General features: G+C 39.4%; 1 protein-coding gene across 4 annotated transcripts in view; it reads left to right on the forward strand.

Moving 5' to 3' along the window:
* Positions 1-230: 230 nt before the first annotated feature.
* ANKS1B (ankyrin repeat and sterile alpha motif domain containing 1B) overlaps positions 231-24,156 on the forward strand; it is a 1,160,059-nt gene continuing 1,136,133 nt past the window's right edge. For all 4 annotated transcript variants that reach the window (XM_025285022.3, XM_025285025.3, XM_025285027.3 and 1 more), the window contains exon 1: positions 231-833. In XM_025285022.3, coding sequence (XP_025140807.3) covers positions 700-833 — 134 coding nt within the window. In that variant the 5' untranslated portion in view covers positions 231-699. The remainder of the gene's footprint in view (positions 834-24,156) is intronic.

A 24,156-nucleotide genomic window follows, 5' to 3' on the forward strand; every position in this document is an offset into this window, starting at 1 on the left:
GGCGGACCCGGGCGCCCTCCCGCCCTACCCGAGCCCGGAGCCGCCTCTGCCACCACCGCCGCCGCAGCCGCCGCCGCCTTCGGCACGCGCCCGCCGCAGCTCAGCCGCACCGCGCGGCCTCGGCGCGGGCCGCGGCCGCCGGAGCCGTAGCCGTCGCGCTCCTCTCCGCAGCGGGCCGCGGCCCGCGGACGCCGCCTCCTTAACCGCCGAGCGGGCCAGGCGCAAAAGCTGAGGAGAACCCGGCCGGGGCGCGAGGGTGCGCGGGCCGCAGCCGCCACGGGCGTTCGCGGCGCTCGCGCTCAGGCGAGGACGGTCTCCGTCTCCTCCTCCTCCGACCTCCTCACTCCTCAGCATCCTCCTCCCGCTTCTCAAAAAGCATCCCCGGTCCCCACCCCCTGACACCCCACCCGCGGGAACGAGGCCTCGGGAATTAAGGGGAGTGGCTGTGGGGGCGCGTCGCGGCTCCCAGCTCAGCCAGACCCTGTTCCAAGACATGGTCTGGTCCTCGTTGTAAAAGCTGCGCCCCGAAGAGGAGCGGAGAGTAGTGTTCCCGGCTGGGGGCTGCAGGCTCTCTAGGGGCTGGAGCTCTGGCATTATCTTAGGGTGGGGCGGAGAGGGCTCTGGATTTGTGGGGAGTGGGGGTGGGCGGGGAGGAGGACCCAAAGAGGGAAAGGACTCAGAGGGAGTCGTTGAGAGACTATGGGGAAGGACCAGGAGCTCTTGGAAGCTGCTCGCACTGGAAATGTGGCTCTGGTGGAGAAACTCCTGTCTGGCAGGAAAGGAGGGATCCTGGGCGGTGGATCCGGACCCCTGCCCCTGTCTAGTCTGCTAAGGTAAGGACCGGAACCGGCTCCGCGGTTGCACACCTCGCTATGCATTGTGATGAATACGTCCTTCCTCCTCACGGTTATTGCACCTGGTGGCTGCCAGCGATTCATTCTTAAATTAGGTGGGAAAACAGAATGTGTATATGGAGAGGAGGCATGAACCTCCCTGTCAGATAGATGCCTTAGATTCTTTGAGTAATTTTAAAATAGCCTTCCTTCAATGCGTCAGTAGCTACTTTTCTGTGAGCTGTGGTGCAGAACTTGTACATGCACTAGCCCTAGTGCTGCTGGAAGAATTTTTTTGCGTCTCACCCGCTCTCCATCAATGTTTATTACATGTTTTCAGTTTCGAATCCAGCCTCCTACTCGCACCGCACCACCCCCCCCCCCCCCCCGCCCCACCTTTCCCTTTTCGGCTATTTAAATGAAATTGGCAGAGAAGCTTTTGCGTGCATGCTATTATCCTGCAAAAGCCACAGCCCTTGGTTGCTGCTCCCCTTCTCTTGCAGAAGGCATTTGCTGTGCTGTGGGATATGATCCTACAAAATGAAGAGAGTGAGCCTTCTGGTGAGATGTCATCAGTACAGGGTGTGTAAAACTTGATGAGGCAGGTTAGGCAGCCCCAGGAGTACTTTCAGTCACCTGGACATGGCTGAGTAAAACTTGGTTATTGTATCTCAGGATGAAGAATGCCAGGTTGGGATTGGGAAAGTGTATATGGAATATAGTAGAGGGCTTTTAATGTGAAGATGTTCCAGGTGAGACTTAATACTGCTTGGAAACACACACACACACACACACACACACACAGTCTTTTTTTCACCAGGCAGTATCTTAGAAATAGCAGGATTGATTTACATATTTGAAAAAACAATTAATTTAAACGGTGACTTGATGGGCAAATGAAATCAGTTGTGAGGGAGGAAGCCTGAAGAATATTCACTAGATAAAATTCAAGGAAAGCTATTTAGTTTCTAAAATCATAGCTATTCAGTTTATCCTGGATGTTTTTGGAGGCATCGATCATGATTCACATCTTCACCCTAAAACATCTTTTAAGTCTAACTCTATTTGTAAAAATTTTTTAAGCTCAAGTGATTTTCTTGGTTTTTAACAGTTTTAAAAACTGTTCTTTGCTGCTTTTGACCAGTGCTTAATACAAACTTTTGGATGATGACATTGTGTTCTTTACACAAGTTTTCATGTGTTGTGGTGGTCAGATAATGCAGTTAGTTACAGTCTTGGCTAATAGGTAAATGAGAACATTCCTGTTATGGTGAAATGAATTTAGTTGGAAAATAATTGATAGGATTTTAGAAAGCTCCACATATGATCATCTGTACTTGTTGACAGTGGCATTTTATTGAAATGATAGTTCGCTTCGGAACAATGAATATTTATGGGGTGAATATTTATAAATATTTAGAAGTGATGACTCTTGTGTGCTCTCTCTTGTTAAGTAATTTTCACTTTCAATCACAGGTAGACAGTGTACAAATTTCAGATTATAGATCTAGTAATTGCCCTTAGTCACAGGTAGTTTATACAGAAGCAGTTTATTTGGGTATAGTTTTAAATTGCAGGTGAAATAAATGTTTGCTATCATGTCAGTGATAAATATCATTATGGTTAGAAACTGATATCCTGAAAGAGGTTTCTAAAAATAATCAATTTCTTTACAAAAACACTAAAGAATTCTTTGAGAGCAGGGAGAACTTCAGTTGATTCCTTTGAGATGAATGGTGTTTTAAAAAACTTATCTTTGTGATAGAAGTTAAACATCTTTTAAATGCCTTCTGAGTTGTGTCATTTTAAAAAGAGAATGTAAAATTTCAGGAATAGAATAGCAACTATTTAGTGTTGATAAACATCAACTATGACATGAAAATTGTGACTATAATGTACTTCTGGAATGAGAGGCTGTCTCTTTTGCTGGTTTTGTCAGAGGTAGAAGTAGTAGCTCAACAGTGAGACTACAAAACAAAAAATCTTAAAAATGTGTGTTCATTAGAGTAGTTTGAACCAAGTTGTAAAATAGCAAAATCAAAACCAGTAACCTTAAAACTTCCATTTTTCTATATCATATTGAATAAACAACTGAAATAGTGCCTTTGAAGACAATGAGAATTGAAATTATCTTCTTTGGGTGATTCTTTACATAAAATGAAATTCCTAAGAAAGCATACTTTATTTCATTGTCATTTTATTTCACAGATGATTGTCATCAAAAGCTTATTTACAAGATAATAGAAAATTATCTCTTTACCTTCAGACATAAAGACAGTTCAAAATTTTAAAGTATTTTGAAATTGTGGAATAGATTTGGTACTCCTCTGCCCTACTTTTGGATGAGGAAATGGCTACCCCCTCCAGTACTCTTGCCTGGAGAATCTCATGGACAGAGAAGCCTGGCAAGCTATAGTCCTTGGGGTCACAAAGAGTGGGACACAACTGAAGCGATTTAACATTGCCCTACTTTATTATTTGTGTTGTGTAATAATAGGCTCAGATTCTGTGCTAAATGCGTATATCATCTCATTCAGTTCTTATGTCAACCTTAAGAGCTTGGTCCTCATTTCTCAGATGATGGACTAAAGAGATAGGAAGATTAAGAACATGCCCAAGATCACATAACTAGTAATGGCAAGGATTTTAAGTTTTGTGATTCAAATTTGCCTTACCTTGCCTTAAGTCTTATTCATTGAATCTGTTTTATTTACAAAAGTTTAAAGTACATGGCCAATGTGTCTAATTTGAACACTTCTTTGTAGGAATAATAATTTAAAAATCCTTACATCCTTAAAAAAGCAACTCATGACTGCCCTTTGAAGAATCAGTAGATACTCTTTCTGAAGATGCTTTTGATTATTTATTACCTACTAAGTGAGCAGTAGCTGTATAATGGGGAATCAGGTATGTTTGGTTGACACTGATTTTCAGCAAAAGTGAAAAAATGACCTTGAGTAAATACGTTTCTAAGCCTCACTGTGCTCTTCTATGAAGTGGAAATAGTAAGAATACCTATCATATGGAGCTATTGTAAGGGTTAAATGGGGTATAGAAATTAATGCAAAGCATTTAGCACATTGGTATTCATCATTGTGCTGTGATTTCTCACAGAACTCTGGAATACTCGACTCTATTTCTTTTCTTTGTTATTTTTTCATTTTAGAAAGCTTTAATTTATTAGTAATTCTTCCTTTCCCTTGAGCTGAAATCTTCCTTTCTTGAACATCTACATTTTGTTTTTAATTTTGGGGCTTTCCAGAATAAATTTAATCTCAACACTGTATACAACACTTTTAAGGTCTTAGTGCCTCCTCTTCCTACTTTATCAAGACTAAATATCTCCAATTCCTTATCACTTTGTTGACTATTTCTAAAGGCCTTAGGTTTCCCTGGTGGCTCAAATGGTAAAGAATCTGCCTGCAATGCAGAAGACCTGGATTCGACCCCTTCTTCAGGAAGATCCCCTGGAGAAGGGAAGGGCTGCCCATTCCAGTATTCTTCCTGAACAATTTCATGGACAGAGGAACTTGGCAGGCTATAGTGCACGGGGTCACAAAGAATCTGACTAAGTGACTAACACTTTGGCTTCACATGGTACTAGGAGTAAATTTCTTTCTCTTTTTTTTCAAGTTCCAACGCCTTGTTGTCTTTTCAGTTATTTATAAGAAAACAGACACTATGTCAAAGAAGACATATACCCGCCAATGAACACAAAAATGTTCATCATCGTGAATTAGTTATTGTTTAGTTGCTAAGTCATGGCTGACTCTTTCGTGAGCCCATGGACTGTAGCCTGCTAGGTTCCTTTGTCCATGGGATTTCCCAGGCAGGAATACTGAAGTGGGTTGCCATTTTCTTCAACAAGGAGTAAATTTCTATAGTAAGTTTTCCATTAGAATCACAGAATCTTCAAATATAAAGGAGTCTTTTCATCCAGTTTCTTACCTAGAGAATTTACCTATAACATCCTTTACCAGTTACTTACTGCAATTCTGTTAAACCCTGCAATGGCTAGCTCCATCCACTCGATTTTTTGATGGCTCTAATTACTTAAAATATTCATCTTTTATTGAGCTAAAATTCACCTCGCTGTAATTTCCAGCAGTTGGTACTAATTTGGCTTTATGGGTCAGTATAAAGTAGTTTAGTTTGCCAGGGCAGTTCTTCAGCTAATATTTAGCTATATTGTTTTCTTATGAATCTTCTATTTTTTTCTAAGATTTAAACAACCAATCACCACGTGGTAATAGAGCAGGTGTTAAGACCTTGGAGCTTTTCAGGTGGCCCAGTGGTAAAGAATCTGCGTGCCAGTGCAGGAGTCACAGGAGACAAGGCTTCAGTCCCTTGGTGGGGAAGATTCCCTCGAGTAGGCAGTGTTAACCCACTGCAGTATTCTTGCGTGGAAAATCCTATGGACAGAGGAGCCTGGTGGGCTATGGTCCGTAGGATCACAAAAAGACAGACATGACTTAGCGACTGAGCATGTTAAGAACTAACATTTTCATACTTTTTTCCTATTCTCAAAATTTTCAATGACTCTCTTCAAATATGGTGACTAGAAATGAAAAAAATGCAATAGTTGTCATTTGACCAGTGTAGGTATAGTGGGACTTAATATATTTTAAATTTCTAAAAAAATTACAAAGCAGCATATTTAGTATGATCCTTTTCTTTAACAAAGAATAAATGTGTGTGAACATTTATATTGTATGTAAATATTCATTATATTTTAATATCATTTTTATATATTTTTATATATTATTTTTATATATTTAATATCATTCCAGAAGTCTGGAATGATAAGCACAAGAATGTAGTTATTGGGTTTCCCTGGTGGCTCAGACAGTAAAGAATCTTCCTGCAATGCAGGAGACCAGGGTTCGATCCCTAGGTTGCAAAAATCCTCTGGAGAAGGAATAGGATTATTTAGTGAGTGGTGGAATTGTGAGTGATCTTTATTTTTTGGCTTATATATATTTTCCCATATTTTAGAGTAAACATGTATTGTGCAATGAAAATGAAATAGCAGCTATTTAAAACATGGTACAATGAAGTTATTACTTTCTTATTATTGATCTAAGACCTGCCTTAGTACAGGTCAAAATTTTCTAAGCTGTACGGTGCCTTTGGCTCACATTGAGCAGATAGTCAATTAAAACTTCAACGTTTTTTTTTTTTTTCCCCAGTGACTTGTCAAGCCATTGTCATGGTTGTCAATGACTTGTCAACTTGTCATGGTTCTCCTGTCTGGTACTTGTGAAAGCGTTGATTGAACTTAAATTATTTCTATTATATTTAATCTTACCTACGTTAGCCTATATTTATGATATATCTAGCTCTCTTGGCTCTTGAGTCTGTTTTCCAGTATATTAAAGTCTCTTCTCTGCATCATGCTGCTGCTGCTGCTGCTCCTAAGTCAATTCAGTCGTGTCTCCAACTCTGTGCGACCCCATAGACGGCATCCCACCAGGCTCCCCCGTCCCTGGGATTCTCCAGGCAAGAGCACTGGAGTGGGTTGCCATTTCCTTCTCTGCATCATATGTAGATTTAATAAGCATGTTTTCTATAACTGGTATCAACAACTTTGATATACTCCTAAAGAACTTCAAATTAGTATAAATTTGAAAGTGACCATCTTTATGCATGGTCTTTCTACCAACATTGAGGCCACTTAATAGAACCAGTTATTTCTCTCTAATGTATCTATTTGAATATTATGAGGTATTTTATCTATTGCCTTTCTGTATTCACATTATGTTCTGTTTATTCCATTCCTTTGGTCTACCCCTGTAGTAGAAGTCTATGTGTATGTGTGTGTTAGTTGCTCAGTCATGTCCAACTCTTTGTGACTCCATGGACTGTGGCCCACCAGGCTCCTCTGTCCATGGAATTCTCCAGGCAAGAATAATGTAGTGGGTAGCCATTCCCTTCTCTTAAGGAATCTTCCCGACCCAGGGATCCAACCTACCTCTACTGTATTGCAGGCAGATTCCTTACCCTCTGAGCCACCAGGGAAGCCTAGTGTGTCTATAAATTCCACCAAACTTAAGCTACTTTGTTATAACTTGTTTCTGATAGCGAACAGTTAATGATGCCTAGTATTGTTGCAAATTCTTTGTACCCCTTTGCTTCTAATTCTTTTGAATCTGGATACTTAAACCCATTTGAAGTGGCTAAGTGTCTCTTATGATCTCAGTCTTTCTGGAGCTTTGGTAAAATCTTAGCATTGTTTATGCTTTCTGGGTTGAAAATTATTCTCACTAGGGATAAGAGCAAAATAGAAGTTGGGAAGAATCAGATTCTTAGTTTTGTTAGATGTTTTAGGGAATTCTCTTGTGGTGTAAACCATCTGCAGTTTTAATATGTCAGAGATTAAGATTATATTAGCTGTCATAGCAGTGAACTTCTATTTCTTCTCTCCTTTTTTTAAAACTTAGCTGAAAAGGACATTAGCCTTTTTCCACGGCAAATATATACTTCACTTCTGTGTTTGCTTTCAGTTTTATCTCTTACACCCTCTTTCATCCTTAAAAAAAAAATCTGAACTCATCAGAGCTCATTAGAGTACTCAAATTGAATTGCTTCTCTCCTTTTCTTCCTTCATATTATGTATGAAATTTCATTTTATTTAACATATCTTTCATGAGATAGCTGCAAAGCCTTTTAAAATTTCACTCTTTGGCACAATTACCTTTTAATCTAAACAAAAATAAGTCCCATTTAAACTGTGTTAAATTATTTCTTTTTTAGTCTAGATTAAGAATTATTTATATTTTGATAAAGCAGTAAAAAAGTTTGTTAATAACTCAAATTTACTTAATTTTCTCAATGCCTCAAAGAATCAGATACTATGTATAGTTAGTAAATTCTTGTGAAACATAAGGAATCCAGTTCTCAAGACCTCCATGTGAAGAAGTATATCAGTAAGAACTGAGGGAAAAGTAATCTTGTCACCAAAGATATGTAAACCAGACAGCTTATAAGTTTTTCAGATTCAGGATTCAGTTCATGGCAACTTGAAAGTATTGTAATTTTCAACTATTTGGGCAGCTATGGCTGTTGAGATTAATATACGATACTCACTTCCAGGGAAGCTGTATTGGTTAAATGGAATAAATCACAAATAGAGCAGTTAAACTGCATGAAAATGTTATATCTATAAAAATAGTCAAGTTGCAAGTGGGTTATCTATTTTAGATAGTAATGATGTTTGAAGCGGTGATTGCACCATTCTGTTCAGCGAGCTGTGTCTGCCTGAGTGAACAGTGCCAGCTGCATGATGGGGAGTAAGGAGAGAGGAGAGAGAATTTTGGTATTGACCTCTTTCTCAACTACAGGGTTTTCAGCTCCCTCTTCGAAACTGTGAGGATGTTGTGTAGCAGGGAATTAGGACAACCAGCTGGTGACTACTCAACCTGTCTGTTTTTGCATTGCCCAATTCATAGTGCATCTCAGTGGTTTCTTATAGTCACAGAAGAGTGAAGTAGGTCTTCACTGACATTAATGCAGGAGTTTACAATATTCAGTAGTGTGCCTACTGACCTTAGCAATTTAACCTCTCAGGTGACAGTAAACAGAATTTTATTAGCTCAGTAGTGTACTGAAATAATTTATTTCACTATACATTTGAGGTAATTTTGGAAAATTCTTTCAGAGTCTATTATAGAACATTGTTCCTGAGTGTTTAACTAGAAATGGAAGCTGACTATAATTCAATCATGGGTTAGAAAAGATTAATTTCAGCCTACAGAATCTGAAGCTGTTTAACATTTAATGCATTTTAGTGTGTCTTTGGTTTCCATTTCAAACATATTTCAGCATAGTTTTAATTAATTGAAATATGAGTTTTGGTCATTTCATTTTATGTTGATATGAGAGATTATCTCATGTTTGAAAAAGCAGGAGTTTACCCGGAAGACATATCTGTGTGCCAGTTCTTTCTCTTGTATGTGATGACATGGTCGTGTAAACCATATGGCAGCCCAAGGCACAGTGCCAGTTGACAGCCCAGTGCATTTTCTTGTGTAACACAGATCTAAAAACTCTTCTTAGAGTTCAGTTTTCCTTTGTGTCAGTAGGACAGCAAGTGACTTCTACATTTGTGTTAAACCTGGGTAAGGCTTGCAGTTTTGGGATTTTTGAGGATGAGTCAAAATATATGGTTAAAAGATAAATTTTATTTTCCTCATTTCCTTCTGTTGTAATCTCCAAAGTTCATCTCTGAAAGTGTTTCTTATAGGTAATACTTTATTATTTAACAGCACATCCTTATGAATCTGTAAAATGAATTTTGATTCAGTTGTGCTATAGAATTACTTGGGTTCTATTGTGTTGTGAGAGCAGCTTTATTTAAAGCGGTTAATTACTTCTAGTTAACTGAGCTGAAACAATCGGAGTAAACTTGTCGCCCTCAAATTGGATCATCTGTTGATTGATGGCTGTGGACATAAACAGCCAACCTCATTTCTTGCTGTCTGCTTGATATTTCTGTTTCCTCTACCACCTTTCTTCTAACACTTCTGGCTCAAATTTCTTTCTCTTTAGAAAGAAAGCCTCTTTACTGAAATTAGCACACGTTCAGCCTGCCTCTAGTTTTTGTGTCAATTGCCCCTCTCCAAGGGTTGCAGGTTTTGTGTGAGGAGCAGAGCTGGAATGAGCTGTGCATAGTGAGTAGATTAAGAACAAAAATTGAACCTTCAAAATTCTGGAGCTTACAGAGTTTGCTTTCATCATCTCTAGTTTCCTGCATATGTCAGTGTTAATTTCTCCTCTCACCTCACAGATTCTGTGTCCATGTGTCTTTCCTAACCTTCCCCTACCACCAGCAACTATTTGTGAGTGCTGACAATTCATACTGAAGTATGATTGACTGTAAAGGCTTTTAGAAAGAGGAAGCTCTTTTAGTATTTTCATTTAAAGAAGAAACAACTGCTGCTGCTGCTGCTAAGTTGCTTCAGTCATGTGACTCTATATGATCACATAGACGGCAGCCCACCAGGCTCCTCTGTCCCTGGGATTCTCCAGGCAAGAATACTGGAGTGGGTTGCCATTTCCTTGTCCAAAAGAGGAAACAAACTTCAGGCCAAAATACTAAAGCTATGAAGCTCTAATGGCAGAGTTGATGGAGTGGATTTTTTCAGAATGGGTTGGATAAAGGTGGTCATTTATCCTTTCTTCTTATAAGGCTAGTGCTGTTGAAGGGGAAAGGGATTTGATTGAAGAGAAATAGGATAGCACAGGGGCAGTGCTGGAAAAGCCCTTTTTAAATTGCTATCATATTAGTCCCTAGAACTTTTTATTGGATATCTGTTATAGTATATACTCATCTTAGGTATCAGCATATTTTGTATTTTTTGCCTGTTTCCAGAAGTTATTCCTTAGGTGTTTTTATTTATTATGACAAAGATATAGACTATAATTGTATAAGAGCTTCAGTGTCTAATATGGTTTGAGATTCAAATTCTTTTACATCCATTTTCTTAGTAAAACAAATTCATATTGTAAGTTTACTCAATATATAGGTTTTTTTCAAAAACCTATGTTTCATTGTTGGGGAGGTGTTTGAAGTTCTGACCCATGCATCCCAATTAGCATTCTTCCACACTAAACTTTTCTTTTTGTCTTTTACCACCAAATTACTATTCAGCCACTTTGAATCCTTGTTTGATACCTGTAGTTACTAATCTGCATTTGAAATGTTTTATATAGCATCTAAATATGCTAAATATAGTTTATTAGTGTTTTGAAGATACTAAAAAACTGCTGTATTGAATTACAGAATTATCCTTGTTTTGTATAAATATTTTGCTGCTATTATGAAGGCATGGGAGTGAATGGGAGTGTGTTTGAGGGGAGCTGCAGGAATTATGCTGAGATGTTCTTTGGCATGGTAAACTCTCCAGTGGGGGTGTAATGTATAACAGAGTCTTTCCTGTTGGTTTGCTTTGGCTAGTGACAGAATGTTCTGTTACTCTGAATTTCATAGAGACTTTGGAGACATAATGGAGAAGGTGAATAATTATGAACAAGTACTTGTAAAATAATGGGAGAATATTAACAAAGAGTTAATACACTGTAATGTGTGCTGTAATGAAAGTCTCAAACAATGCTTCAGGAATGACAGGAGGAAGAAGGAGATACCTTTAATCTGTTGGAGGAGTGAGTAGTCAGGGTAAACTTCAGAGAGGAGATGATTCTTAAATCTTGTTGAATGAGTAGGAGTTTGTTAGGCTGACAGTTTTGGGGAAGGGTAATTCAGGCAAAAAGAACAGTATATTTAATAATTTGTATAAAAATGTAAATATATATATATAATTTGGGGTATTAGAAGTAGTTTGTTATAGAGCATGGGTATGAAGTAAGTCTGGAAATAGAAGTACTTGTGTACTGCCCTTAGGAGTTGAATTTTAAATCTGAAGGCCATGGAGATTCATTGGCTCTTTGTTTTAAATTTTGGTATGTTGCTTAATCATTTATAATAGCATGACAGTGTTTCAAAAAATTGAGTATAAGAAAAAAATTGTTCCAATCCTATTGCTAAAATAACTTTTTCTATGTCTGTTTAATGTGGTTGTTATTAGATAGAGTATACAGTTTGAATCCTAAATATTTCACTTAAAAATATATCAAACAATTTAGTGTTATTATAAAGTCTTCATAATCATATTTCTAATTGCACAGTAGTATTCCATTTAATGCAGGCTTTTCATGGACCCCTTCCATCACAATTATTCCTGGTTGTTTGCTCAAAATAATGCATTTCCTTTTCTCATCTCAAACTTACTAGGTCAGAATTTTTAAGTATAGGGTCTAAGAATATACATTTTACAAAGCTTCCTTAGTTTGTTATGTACTCTATAAAGTATGAGAACCACTGATCTGGTGATGTATATACCCATTACTTAACATTCCCTTAAAACTAGATTAGTTTACTTGTTATTTTTATAAATGATATTATGATGAACATTGTTACACAAATTGCCTTTTTAATAAAGGTGAAAGTGCTGCACTCAATATGCCAGCAAATTTGGAAAGCTCAGCAGTGGCCACAGGACTGGAAAAGGTCAGTTTTCATTCCAGTCCCAAAGAAAGGCAATGCCAAAGAATGCTCAAACGACTGCACAATTGCACTCATCTCACACGGTAGTAAAGTAATGCTCAAAATTCTCCAAGCCAGGCTTCAGCAATACGTGAACCATGAACTTCCAGATGTTCAAGCTGGTATTAGAAAAGGCAGAGGAACCAGAGATCAAATTGCCAACATCTGCTGGATTATGGAAAAAGCAAGAGAGTTTCAGAAAAACATCTATTTCTGCTTTATTGACTATGCCAAAGCCTTTGACTGTGTGGATCACAATAAACTGTGGACAGTTCTTCAAGAGATGGGAATACCAGACCACCTGACCTGCCTCTTGAGAAATCTGTATGCAGGTCAGGAAGCAACAGTGGGAACTGGACATGGAACAACAGACTGGTTCCAAATAGGAAAAGGAGTACGTCAAGGCTATGTAGTGTCACCCTGCTTATTTAACTTCTATGCAGAGTACATCTTGAGAAACGCTGGGCTGGATGAAGCACAAGTGGGAATCAAGATTGCCGGGAGGTATATCAATAACCTCAGATATGCAGATGACACCACCATTATGGCAGAAAGTGAAGAGGAACTAAAAAGCCTCTTGAAAGTGAAAGTGGAGAGTGAAAAAGTTGGCTTAAAGCTCAACATTCAGAAAACGAAGATCATGGCATCTGGTCCCATCACTTCATGGGAAATAGATGGGGAAACAGTGGAAACAGTGTCAGACTTTAATTTTTTGGGCTCCAAAATTACTGCAGATGGTGATTGCAGCCATGAAGTTAAAAGACGCTTACTCCTTGGAAGGAAAGTTATGACCAACCTAGATAGCATATTGAAAAGCAGAGACATTACTTTGCCAACAAAGGTTCATCTAGTCAAGGCTATGGTTTTTCCAGTGGTCATGTATGGATATGAGAGTTGGACTGTGAAGAAAGGTGAGCGCCGATGAATCTATGCTTTTGAACTGTGGTGTTGGAGAAGACTCTTGAGAGTCCCTTGGATTGCAAGGAGATCCAACCAGTCCATTCTGAAGGAGATCAGTCCTGGGTGTTCATGGAAGGACTGATGCTGAAGCTGAAACTCCAGTACTTTGGCCACTTCATGTGAAGAGTTGACTCATTGGACAATACCCTCATGCTGGGAGGGATTGGGGGCAGGAGGAGAAGGGGATGACAGAGGATGAGATGGCTGGATGGCATCACCGACTCGATGGACATGAGTTTGAGTGAACTCTGGGAGTTGGTGATGGACAGGAAGGCTTGGTGTGCTGCGATTCATGGGGTCGCAAAGAGTCGGACACGACTGAGTGACTGAACTGAATTGATATTCATAACATCTTTTTATTTGTACTGGGGTATAGTCAGTTACTAGTGTTGTGATAGTTTCAGATGAACAGCAAAGGGACTGAAATATCATATGATAGCCCTTATGTGTGGAATCTAAAAGGAAATGCTACAAATAAACTTACAAACAGAAACAGACTTAGAGAACAAACTTACGGCTGTCAGGGGTGAGGGGGGCGGGGAGGAATGAGGGGAAGGGATAGTTTGGGATGGATTAGTTCCTTAACATACATTTCTAGAAGTGGAATAATTATTCTGAAAGGTATTTGTTATTAACTCCATATTTATATATGGGATGAAAGAGCAGAAAAGTTGAATAACTTGCGCAATGTCACAAAGCTGGTAAGTGACAGATCCAAGATTCCAATTCAGGTCTTTCTGATCCCGGATATCTTTTTTTGTGCCACATTGCTTCCTTGTTTCATAGGGGTCAGTGTATATCCTTGGTTCAGTCAGTCAGTTCAGTTGCTCAGTTGTGTCCGACTCTTTGCGACACCGTGAATGGCAGCACGCCAGGCCTCCCTGTCCATTACCAACTCCCGGAGTTCACTCAAACTCACGTCCATCAAGTCAGTATTGCTGTGAAAATACCAATTTGATTCCATTAGATAAATAGAAAGGATATTTTCTACAAACTTACATAGCAACGTATTACAGATCCTGCATAGTTCTCATTAATTTTGCTTTTGTTTATTATACAGTTTCATATTATAGGCACTCTTTTGCTTTACATTTGTTTCTTTTTTTATTTACTAAGTTACTGTACTGCGTGACATGCAGGGTCTTAGTTCCCCGACCAGGGATCAAACCCATGTCACCTGAAGTGGAAGCATGGACTTTCCTGGATTGGGCCACCAGGGAAGTCCTACATTTCTTCTTCTTCTTCTTTTTTTTAATAAGATTTATTTATTTTGGGGACAACAGAGGATGAGATGGCTGGATGGCGTCACTGACTTGATGGACGTGAGTCTCAGTGAACTCTGGGAGTTGGTGATGGACAGGGAGGCCTGGCGTGCTGTGATTCATGGGGTCGCAAAGAGTTGGATACAACTGAGCGACTGATCTGATCTGATCTGATTTATTTTGGCTGTGCTGGCTCTTCCTTGCTGTACATGGGCCTTCTCCAGTTGTGGCAAGTGGGTGTGGGAAGGTACTGTTTGTTGCAGTGCAGAGTGCAAGGGCGCCTCATTGTGGTGGCTTCTCTTGTTGAAGAGCATGGGCTGTAAGCCTGTGGGCTTCAGTAGCTGCGGCTAGCAGGCTCCAAAGCACTGGCTCAGTAGTATGGGGTCAGTTGTTCCATGGCATGTAGGATATTCCTGGACCAGGGATCGAACCCACGTCCTGAACTGGCAGCAGATTTCTTAACCACTGCCAGGGAACTCCTACATTTATTTCTTGATGGTACATAAGAGTAGACTGAATTCAGTGTTGAACTAAAGATGTTTTAAAATATTCCTTTGTCAGTTGTTATTTTCACATTAAACAGGGTGGAATTGTTTTATCCAAAATTAAGCACTTGATGTTATAGTACTTCCTTGTCTTCAAAGATGGTCTAATAACTTGTCTACCCCATGTCTTCAGATGGGTGTGACTTACATCTCCTTATTTTTTCCCTCCTATAAAAGAAGGAAAATTGAGTATTCACCATCAGTTCAGTTCAGTTCAGTCACTCAGTCGTGTCTGACTGTTTGTGACCCCTACGAATCACAGCACGCCCGGCCTCCCTGTCTGTCACCAACTCCCAGAGTTCACTCAAACTCATGTCCGTCGAGTCGGTGATGCCATCCAGCCATCTCATCCTCTGTCGTCCCCTTTTCCTCCTACCTCCAATCCCTCCCAGCATCAGAGTCTTTTCCAATGAGTCAACTCTTCGCATGAGGTGGCCAAAGTACTGGAGTTTCAGCTTTAGCATCATTCCTTCCAAAGAAATCCCAGGGCTGATCTCCTTTAGAACAGACTGGTTGGATCTCCTTGCAGTCTAAGGGACTCTCAAGAGTCTTCTCCAACACCACAGTTCAAAAGCATCAATTCTTTGCCACTCACCTTTCTTCACAGTCCAACTCTCACATCCATATATGACCACTGGAAAAACCATAGCCTTGACTAGACGGACCTTTGTAGGCAAAGTAATGTCTCTGCTTTGCAATATGCTATCTAGGTTGGTCATAACTTGTCTTCCAAGGAGTAAGCGTCTTTTAATTTCATGGCTGCAATCACCATCTGCAGTAATTTTGGAGCCCCCCAAAATAACGTCTGACACTGTTTCCACTGTTTCCCCATCTATTTCCCATGAAGTGATGGGACCAGATGCCATGATCTTCGTTTTCTGAATGTTGAGCTTTAAGCCAACTTTTTCACTCTCCTCTTTCACTTTCATCAAGAGGCTTTTTAGTTCCTCTTCACTTTCTGCCATAAGAGTGGTGTCATCTGCATATCTGAGGTTATTGATATTTCTCCCGGCAATCTTGATTCCAGCTTGTGCTTCATCCAGCCCAGCGTTTCTCATGATGTACTCTGCATATAAGTTAAATAAGCAGGGTGACGATATACAGCCTTGATGTACTCCTTTTCCTATTTGGAACCAGTCTGTTGTTCCATGTCCAGTTCCCACTGTTGCTTCCTGACCTGCCTACAGGTTTTTCAAGAGGCAGGTCAGGTGGTGTGGTATTCCCATCACTTTCAGAATTGTCCAATTTGTTGTGATCCACACAGTCAAAGGCTTTGGCATAGTCAATAAAGCAGAAATAGATGTTTTTCTGGAACTCTCTTGCTTTTTCCATGATCCAGCAGATGTTGGCAATTTGATCTCTGGTTCCTCTGCCTTTTCTAATACCAGCTTGAACATCTGGAAGTTTTCGGTCCTCACTTAATGAACTTTATAATTTCTCTCTTTCAAGCTGATAAATCTGAGCTCATTAACAACTCAGGAACCTCATCAAATCTAGTATTAGGCTGTGTAGAAAAACCAAGGAAGCAAGGCAGTGTATTCTCAGGACCTTCACCTCCCTTCTTTCTGTTCACCACTTTCCTTTTTCAGAGCCTTTCTTCCTATCTTGGTTCTGAGGCATTCTGTGGATTCCTTTATCTGAAACTCAGAACTCTCATTCAGTTTTATCCTATACCAAAAAAAGTTTCCTATATTGCATTTTATACCTTTGTGCCTTAGATCTCCATTTTCAAAAACAGTAAATGGTGCAGTAGAAAGAAGCAGCAAGACATAATGGAAAAAATCTGAATCTTGAGTTTGAATGAAAACTCTGCCATTGAATGGATTCTTGGCCCTTAGCAAGTTATTTGCTTGGGCTTCTCCTTATTTATAAAGTTGCAATGATAATACTTTTCTTGTAGAGTTGCAAGAAGTAAAGATCATTTATATAAAGTACCTAGCTCAGTGATTCTTTTGTTATGATTATTATTATTACTAAGACATTAATGGCTGTGCAGGGAATAATTATATAGATTTCCAAGTATCTGTATTTGAATGAGGACTCTGGGATATTTACATTTTAATATGTAACTTCTTAGGGACTTTGTCTTAGCCTGAATCTTTAATGGTGTAGGCACCAAGACAGGCTATTAAGGATGCTAATTTGTCTAATCTTGATTGCAGAGATAGGGATTACTTTTTCCTGCCTACGTTTAGGGGTCATACTGATCACCAAAGATTTAGCCTTTGTTCATACCTTCTACTTTTCTCACAAAGCTAATTTCAACAGAAGGAGATTATTTGCTGTTGGAAATGTATGTGCTCAGTCACTCAGTCATATCCGGCTCTTTGTAACCCTATGGACTATAGCCCGCCAGTCTCCTCTGTCCATGGAATTTTCCAGGCAAGAAAATTAGAGTGGGTTGCCATTTCCTTCTCCAGGGGATCATCCTGACCCACAGATTGAATCCACGTCTCCTGCATTGGCAGGTGGATTCTCTACCAATGAGCCACCAGGGAACCTGGAGTTGTATATACTCTGCTGTAATCTATGTTGTTAATGGGTTTTTAATAAGCCTATCATTAATATGTTCCTTATCTTTCTTTTTAAAACTTCATCGACAAATATTTTGAGAGTGTGTACTATGTATTTAGTGTGATAGTGGTGCTTTGGAAGGTAAAAAATAGACTTTTTTTAGGCTCTTACAGAAATTGCATGCATATGACCACAGCTGACTATATTGTAGTATCTAATTTTACTAAGGTCTGAATAAATTCAGCTTTTTCTTTGGATTAGCCCAGTGTCAACATTGGGCTCCCATTTTCCATTGCATATCAGTGTATGATCTAAATCTGATCATAAATAAGGTTTAAGTAATTCTTTAATGGCTGAAGATAGAACTATATACTCTCAAATATTTTTCTTTAAAAACTTAAAATAATCAAACACTTGTAGAAAATCTGGAAGTATAATTCAAATAATTATTTTTTTTCTGGATCATTTGAGAGTAACTTGCCAGCCTAATGTACTGGTACCCAAAAATCCCTTAGTTTGTATTTAGTTATTTCCTAAAGACAAGGATATTTCCATATACAATCACAGTGTGCTCAGTTGCTCAGTCATGTTCCACTCTTGTGGCCTAATGGACTGTAGCCCGCCAAGCTCCTCTGTCCATGGAATTTTCCAGGCAAGAATACTGGAATGGGTTGCCATTTCCTGCTCCAGGGAATCTTCCCAACTAAGCGATCAAACCACGTCTGTTGAGTCTCCTGCTTTGGCAGGTGGGTTTTTTTTAAAAAATCACTTATGGCACCTGGAAAGCTCATGACCAGAATATATCCACTAAATCAGGAAATAACCACTGCCCCCCACTCAGGTTTTGGCAGTTGTGCCACTTGCATGCATCACTTGGAATCCAATTCAAAATCACCCGTTACATTTAGTTGTAATACCTCTTTAATCTTCTTCACTAGGGTACAGTTTCCCAGTCTTTCCTTGACTTTTATGACCTTGATATTTTTCGATGACCATAGGCCAATTATTTTATAAAATGAGTCTCAATTTTGGCTTTCCTGATGTTTTCTTATACATTTTGGTAAGAATTTCACAGAGGGATGGTGTGTTCTTTTCATTGCATCCTATCAGATGGTATATGATTTTGATTTCATTGTATTACTGATAATGTTTTCTTTAATCATTTGCTTATGCTAGTGTCTTTCAGACTTTTGTATATACAATTATTCATTTTCCCTTTGTAAAAACTGTTTTGTGGGGAGATATCTTTAAACTATGTGAATATCCTATTCTTCATCAATCTTTCTTTTATTCGTTTATTTACAGGCATACTTCAGAGGTACTGTGGGTTTAGTTCCGGATCACTACAGTAATGTGAATTTGTTGGTTTTCCAATGCATATATAAGTTATGTTTACAGTATACTATATAGTGTGTTAAGTATGTAATAACATTATGTCTGAAAAACAGTGTACATACATTTATTTAAAAATATTTTATTGCTAAAAGTGCTAAACAGCATCTAAGCCTACAGCAAGTTGTAATCTTTTTGCTGGTGGAGGAGGGTCTTGCTTTGATGTTGATGACTGCTGACTGATCAGGGTGGCGGTTGCTGAAGGTTGGGGTGGCTATGGCAATTTCCTAAAATAATAAAATGAAGTTTGCCACATCAAGTGACTCTTCCTTTCATGAATAATTTTTCTGTAGCATGCAATACTATTTTGTATTTTACCCACAATAGAGCTTCTTTCAAAACTGGAGTCAGTCTTTTCAAAACCTGTGGCTTCTTTAGCAACTATGTTTGTGTAATATTCTAAATCCTCTGTTGTAGTTTCAACAGTCTTCAAAGCATTTTAACCAGGAGTAGATTCTGTCTCAAGAACTACTTTATTTTCTGTTCCATGAGAAGCAATTCCTCATCTGTTCAAGGTAGATTACAGCAATTCAGTCACATCTTCAGGCTCCACTTCCCTATCTAGTTCTGTTGCCATTTCTGCCACATCTGTAGTTACTTCCTTCCCTGGAGTCTTGAATCCTTCAGTAATCTATGAGGGTTGGAATTCAAATTCTTCCAAATTCCTATTCCAGTTGATATTTTGACTTCTTCCCATGAATCAAGAATGTTCTTAATGGCATCCAGAAGAGTGAATCCTTTCCAGAAGGTTTTCAGTTGACTTTCCCAGGGTCTATAGCTCTATCTGTCTATGGCAGCTATCAGTTCAGTTCAGTCGCTCAGTCGTGTCCAACTCCTTGCGACCCCATGAATTGCAGCATGCCAGGCCTCCCTGTCCATCACCAACTCCCAGAGTTCACTCAGACTCAAGTCCATCGAGTTGATGATGCCATCCAGCCATCTCATCCTCCGTCGTCCCCTTCTCCTCCTGCCCCCAATCCCTCCTATAGCCTTACAAAATATATTTCTTAAATAATAAGACTTGAAAGTTGAAATTACTCCCTAATCTGTAGACTGCAGAATGGATGTTGTGTTAGTAAGTGTGAAAACAGTATTAATCTCATTGTGTATCTCCATCAGAGTTCTTGGGTGACCAGGTGTTTTGTCACTGAGCAGTAATATTTGGAGAGGAATATTTTTCCTCAGCAGTATGCCTGGGGCTTAAAATATTCAGTAAACCGTATTGTAAACAGATGTGCTGTCATCCGGGCTTTATTGTTCCATTTACAGAGCATAGACAGAGTAGATTTAGCATAATTCTTAAGGGCCTTAGCATTTTTAGAATGGTAAATGAGCATTGGCTAAATTTTTATTTTTAATTATTTTTAAAATTGAAGTATAGTTGATTTACAATTGGCTTAAGTTTAAAGCCACCAGCTGCATTAGCTCCTAACAAGAGAGTCAGCCAGACCTTTGAAGCTTTGAAGTCAGATGTTGACTTCTTCTCTCTAGCTGTGAAAATCTAAGATGGCATTGTCTTCTAATATAAGATTTTCCTACATTGACAAATCTGTTGACTGGTGCACTGGGATGACCCTGAGGGATGGGATGGGGAGGGAGGTGAGTGGGGGGTTCAGGATGGGGGACACGTGTACACCCATGGCTGATTCATGTGAATGTATGGCAAAGACCACTGTAATATTGTATAGCAATTAGCCTCCAATTAAAATAATTAATTTACAAAAAAAAATCTGTTGTGTAGTGTAGTCACTTTCATTAGTTATCTCAGTTAGATTTTCTGGGTAACTTGCTACAGCTTCTGCATTAGCACTTGCTGCTTCATCTTGCACTTTTATGTGATGAAGATGGCTTCTTTCCTTAAACCTCATGAACCAACTTCTGCTGGCTTCAGACTTTTCTTCTGCAGTTTTCTCACCTCTCTCTCAGCCTTTTCTTGCTCTGGATTAGGCTTTGGTTTAAGCAAATGTTGTGGCTCATTTGATCTATCCAGATCACTAAAACTTTCTTATTATGGATAAGGCTGTTTTGCTTTCTTATTGTTTGTGTGTTCACTAGACTGGAACTTTAAATTTCCTTCAAGAATTTTTATTTGGCATTCACAACTTGGCTAGCTGTTTGGCTTTAGATTCCTAGCTTTCAGTCTATCTCAGGTTTTGACGTATCTAAGCTCAGATCATGAGCTCCTTATTGCCAAATTCAGACTTAAATTGAAGAAAGTAGGGAAAACCACTAGACCATTCAGGTATGACCTAAATCAAATCCCTTATGGTTATATAGTGGAAGTGAGAAATAGATTTAAGGGACTAGATCTGATAGAGTGCCTGATGAACTATGGACTGAGGTTCGTGACATTGTACAGGAGACAGGGATCAGGACCATCCCCATGGAAAAAGAAATGCAAAAAAGCAAAATGGCTGTCTGGGGAGGCCTTACAAATAGCTGTGAAAAGAAGAGAAGCAAAAAGCAAAAGAGAAAAGGAAAGATATAAACATCTGAATGCAGAGTTCCAAAGAATAGCAAGAAGAGATAAGAAAGCCTTCCTCAGTGATCAATGCAAAGAAATAGAGGAAAACAACAGAATGGGGAAGACTAGAGATCTCTTCAAGAAAATTAGAGATACCAAAGGAACATTTCATGCAAAGATGGGCTTGATAAAGGACAGAAATGGTATGGACCTAACAGAAGCAGAAGATATTAAGAAGAGGTGGCAAGAATACACAGAAGAACTGTATAAAAAAGATCTTCACAACCAAGATAATCACGATGGTGTGATCACTCACCTAGAGCCAGACATCTTGGAATGTGAAGTCAAGTGGGCCTTAGAAAGCATCACTATGAACAAAGCTAGTGGAGGTGATGGAATTCCAGTTGAACTGTTTCAAATCCTGAAAGATGATGCTATGAAAGTGCTGCACTGAATATGCCAGCAAATTTGGAAAACGCAGCAGTGGCCACAGGACTGGAAAAGGTCAGTTTTCATTCCAATCCCAAAGAAAGGCAATGCCAAAGAATGCTCAAACTACCGCACAATTGCACTCATCTCACGTGCTAGTAAAGTAATGCTCAAAATTCTCCAAGCCAGGCTTCAGCAATACATGAACCGTGAACTTCCAGATGTTCAAGCTGGTTTTAGAAAGGGCAGAGGAACCAGAAATCAAATTGCCAACAATCCGCTGGATCATGGTAAAAGCAAGAGCGTTCCAGGAAAACATCTATTTCTACTTTATTGACTATGCCAAAGCCTTTGACTGTGTGGATCATGATAAACTGTGGAAAATTCTGAAACAGATGGGAATACCAGACCACCTGACCTGCCTCTTGAGAAACCTATATGCAGGTCAGGAAGCAACAGTTAGAACTGGACATGGAACAACAGACTGGTTCCAAATAGGAAAAGGAGTATGTCAAGGCATAGTACATCATGAGAAACAATGGGCTGGATGAAGCACAGGCTGGAATCAAGATTGCTGGGAGAAATATCAATAACCTCAGATATGCAGATGACACCACCCTTATGGCAGAAAGTGAAGAGGAACTAAAAAGCCTCTTGATGAAAGTGAAAGAGGAGAGTGAAAAAGTTGGCTTAAAGCTCAACATTCAGAAAACAAAGATCATGGCATCTGGTCCCATCACTTCATGGGAAATAGATGGGGAAACAGTGGAAACAGTGTCGGACTTTATTTTTTTGGGCTCCAAAATCACTGCAGATGGTGACTGCAGCCATGAAATTAAAAGATACTTACTCCTTGGAAGGAAAGTTATGACCAACCTAGATAGCATATTGAAAAGCAGAGACATCACTTTGCCAACAAAGGTTCGTTTAGTCAAGGCTGTGGTTTTTCCTATGGTCATGTATGGATGTGAAAGTTGGACTATGAAGAAAGGTGAGTGGCAAAGAATTGATGCTTTTGAACTGTGGTGTTGGAGAAGACTCTTGAGAGTCCCTTGGACTGCAAGGAGATCCAACCAGTCCATTCTAAAGGAGATCAGTCCTGGGTGTTCTTTGGAAGGAATGGTGCTAAAGCTGAAACTCCGGTACTTTGGCCACCTCATGTGAAGAGTTGACTCATTGGAAAAGACTCTGATGCTGGGAGGGATTGTGGGCAGGAGGAAAATGGGACAACAGAGGATGAGATGGCTGGATGGCATCACTAACTTGATGGATGTGAGTTTGAGTGAACTCTGGGAGTTGGTGATGGACAGGGAGGCCTGACATGCTGCAATTCATGGTGTCGCAAAGAGCCGGACACGACTCAGTGACTGAACTGAACTGAACTGAAGCTTTTCACTAAACTTAATCATCGCCAGTCCAGGTTCGATGCAGGATACAGGAAGCTTGGGGCTGGTGCACTGAGATGACCCAGAGGGATGGTATGGGGAGGGAGGTGGGAGGGGGGTTCAGGATGGGGAACACATGTACTCCCGTGGCGGATACATGCTGATGTGTGGCAAAACCAATACAATATTGTAAAGTAAAAAAAATAAATAAAATAAAAAATTAAAAAAAATGCTCCTTTGGAAAAAAAATTAAAAAAATAAAGTAAAAGATGTGTGACTCTTCATTTCACTTGAACACTTAGAGGCCATTCTAGTGTTATTGGTTGGCCTAATTTCAAGATTGTTGTGTCTCAGAGAATAGGGAGACCCAAGGAGAGGGAGAGATGGGAATGGCCAGTCAGTGAAGCAGTCAGAACATACACAAGATTTATCTGTTTAGTTTGCCGCATGGTTCATGGCACCTCAAAACATTTTCAGTAGTAACTTCAGAATTCGTTGATCACAGATCACCATAAGAAATATAATAATGTTTGAAATATTGTAAGAATTATAGAATTGTGACACAAAGACATGAGCTGAGCCAGTGCTGTTTGAAAAATGGCACTGATAGACTTGCTTGATACACGGCTGTCACATGTCTTCAATTTGTAAAAATTCTAGTGTCTGCAAAGTGCAATAAAGTGAAGTACAATAGAACGACAGGTAATTAGAAGATAGATTTTGGGTGCTAGGTATGCTCATTGCTTTTGGAGTGTCTCCTGTCTCAGATTATCTCCGCAAAGGAGTGAGAAAAAATTCACATACAAAGATACACACATTTTCATCTATATATTTATCGTAATCCATGAGTTTACAATGATATGTCTAATTCTAGTCCAACTCCACAGGCAGGATTCATTTTAGAGTCTCCCTTCCTGTGTTTATAACTTCCATTTTCAGATAGTGAAAACCTTGGCCTCATGTTTCTTTAATATGTATACATATTTGATAAACTCTCCGTATGTAACCAGTCCTCTTCTCTGTTGTGATACCCTTCCAGTGTCATTGTCTTTCTTGCCCTGCATAGGCTCTGCCACCCATTTTAGACTGCCTTTTACACAGAAAGCCTCTTGTCCTTTTCAGGCTCTGACTCCTGCCAGTTGGCCTCTACAGAAAGATAACTTTTTTATTCTTCTTAGGGCTTAATCCCCCTGCACTGAGTGTGACCCTTGTATATGAATATAGTCTTCACTCTGGACTCTGACACCCCTCATCAGGATGTTTCCCTCTGC

This window comes from Bubalus bubalis, chromosome 4, assembly GCF_019923935.1.
Source record: "Bubalus bubalis isolate 160015118507 breed Murrah chromosome 4, NDDB_SH_1, whole genome shotgun sequence".
Lineage (NCBI taxonomy): Eukaryota > Metazoa > Chordata > Mammalia > Artiodactyla > Bovidae > Bubalus > Bubalus bubalis.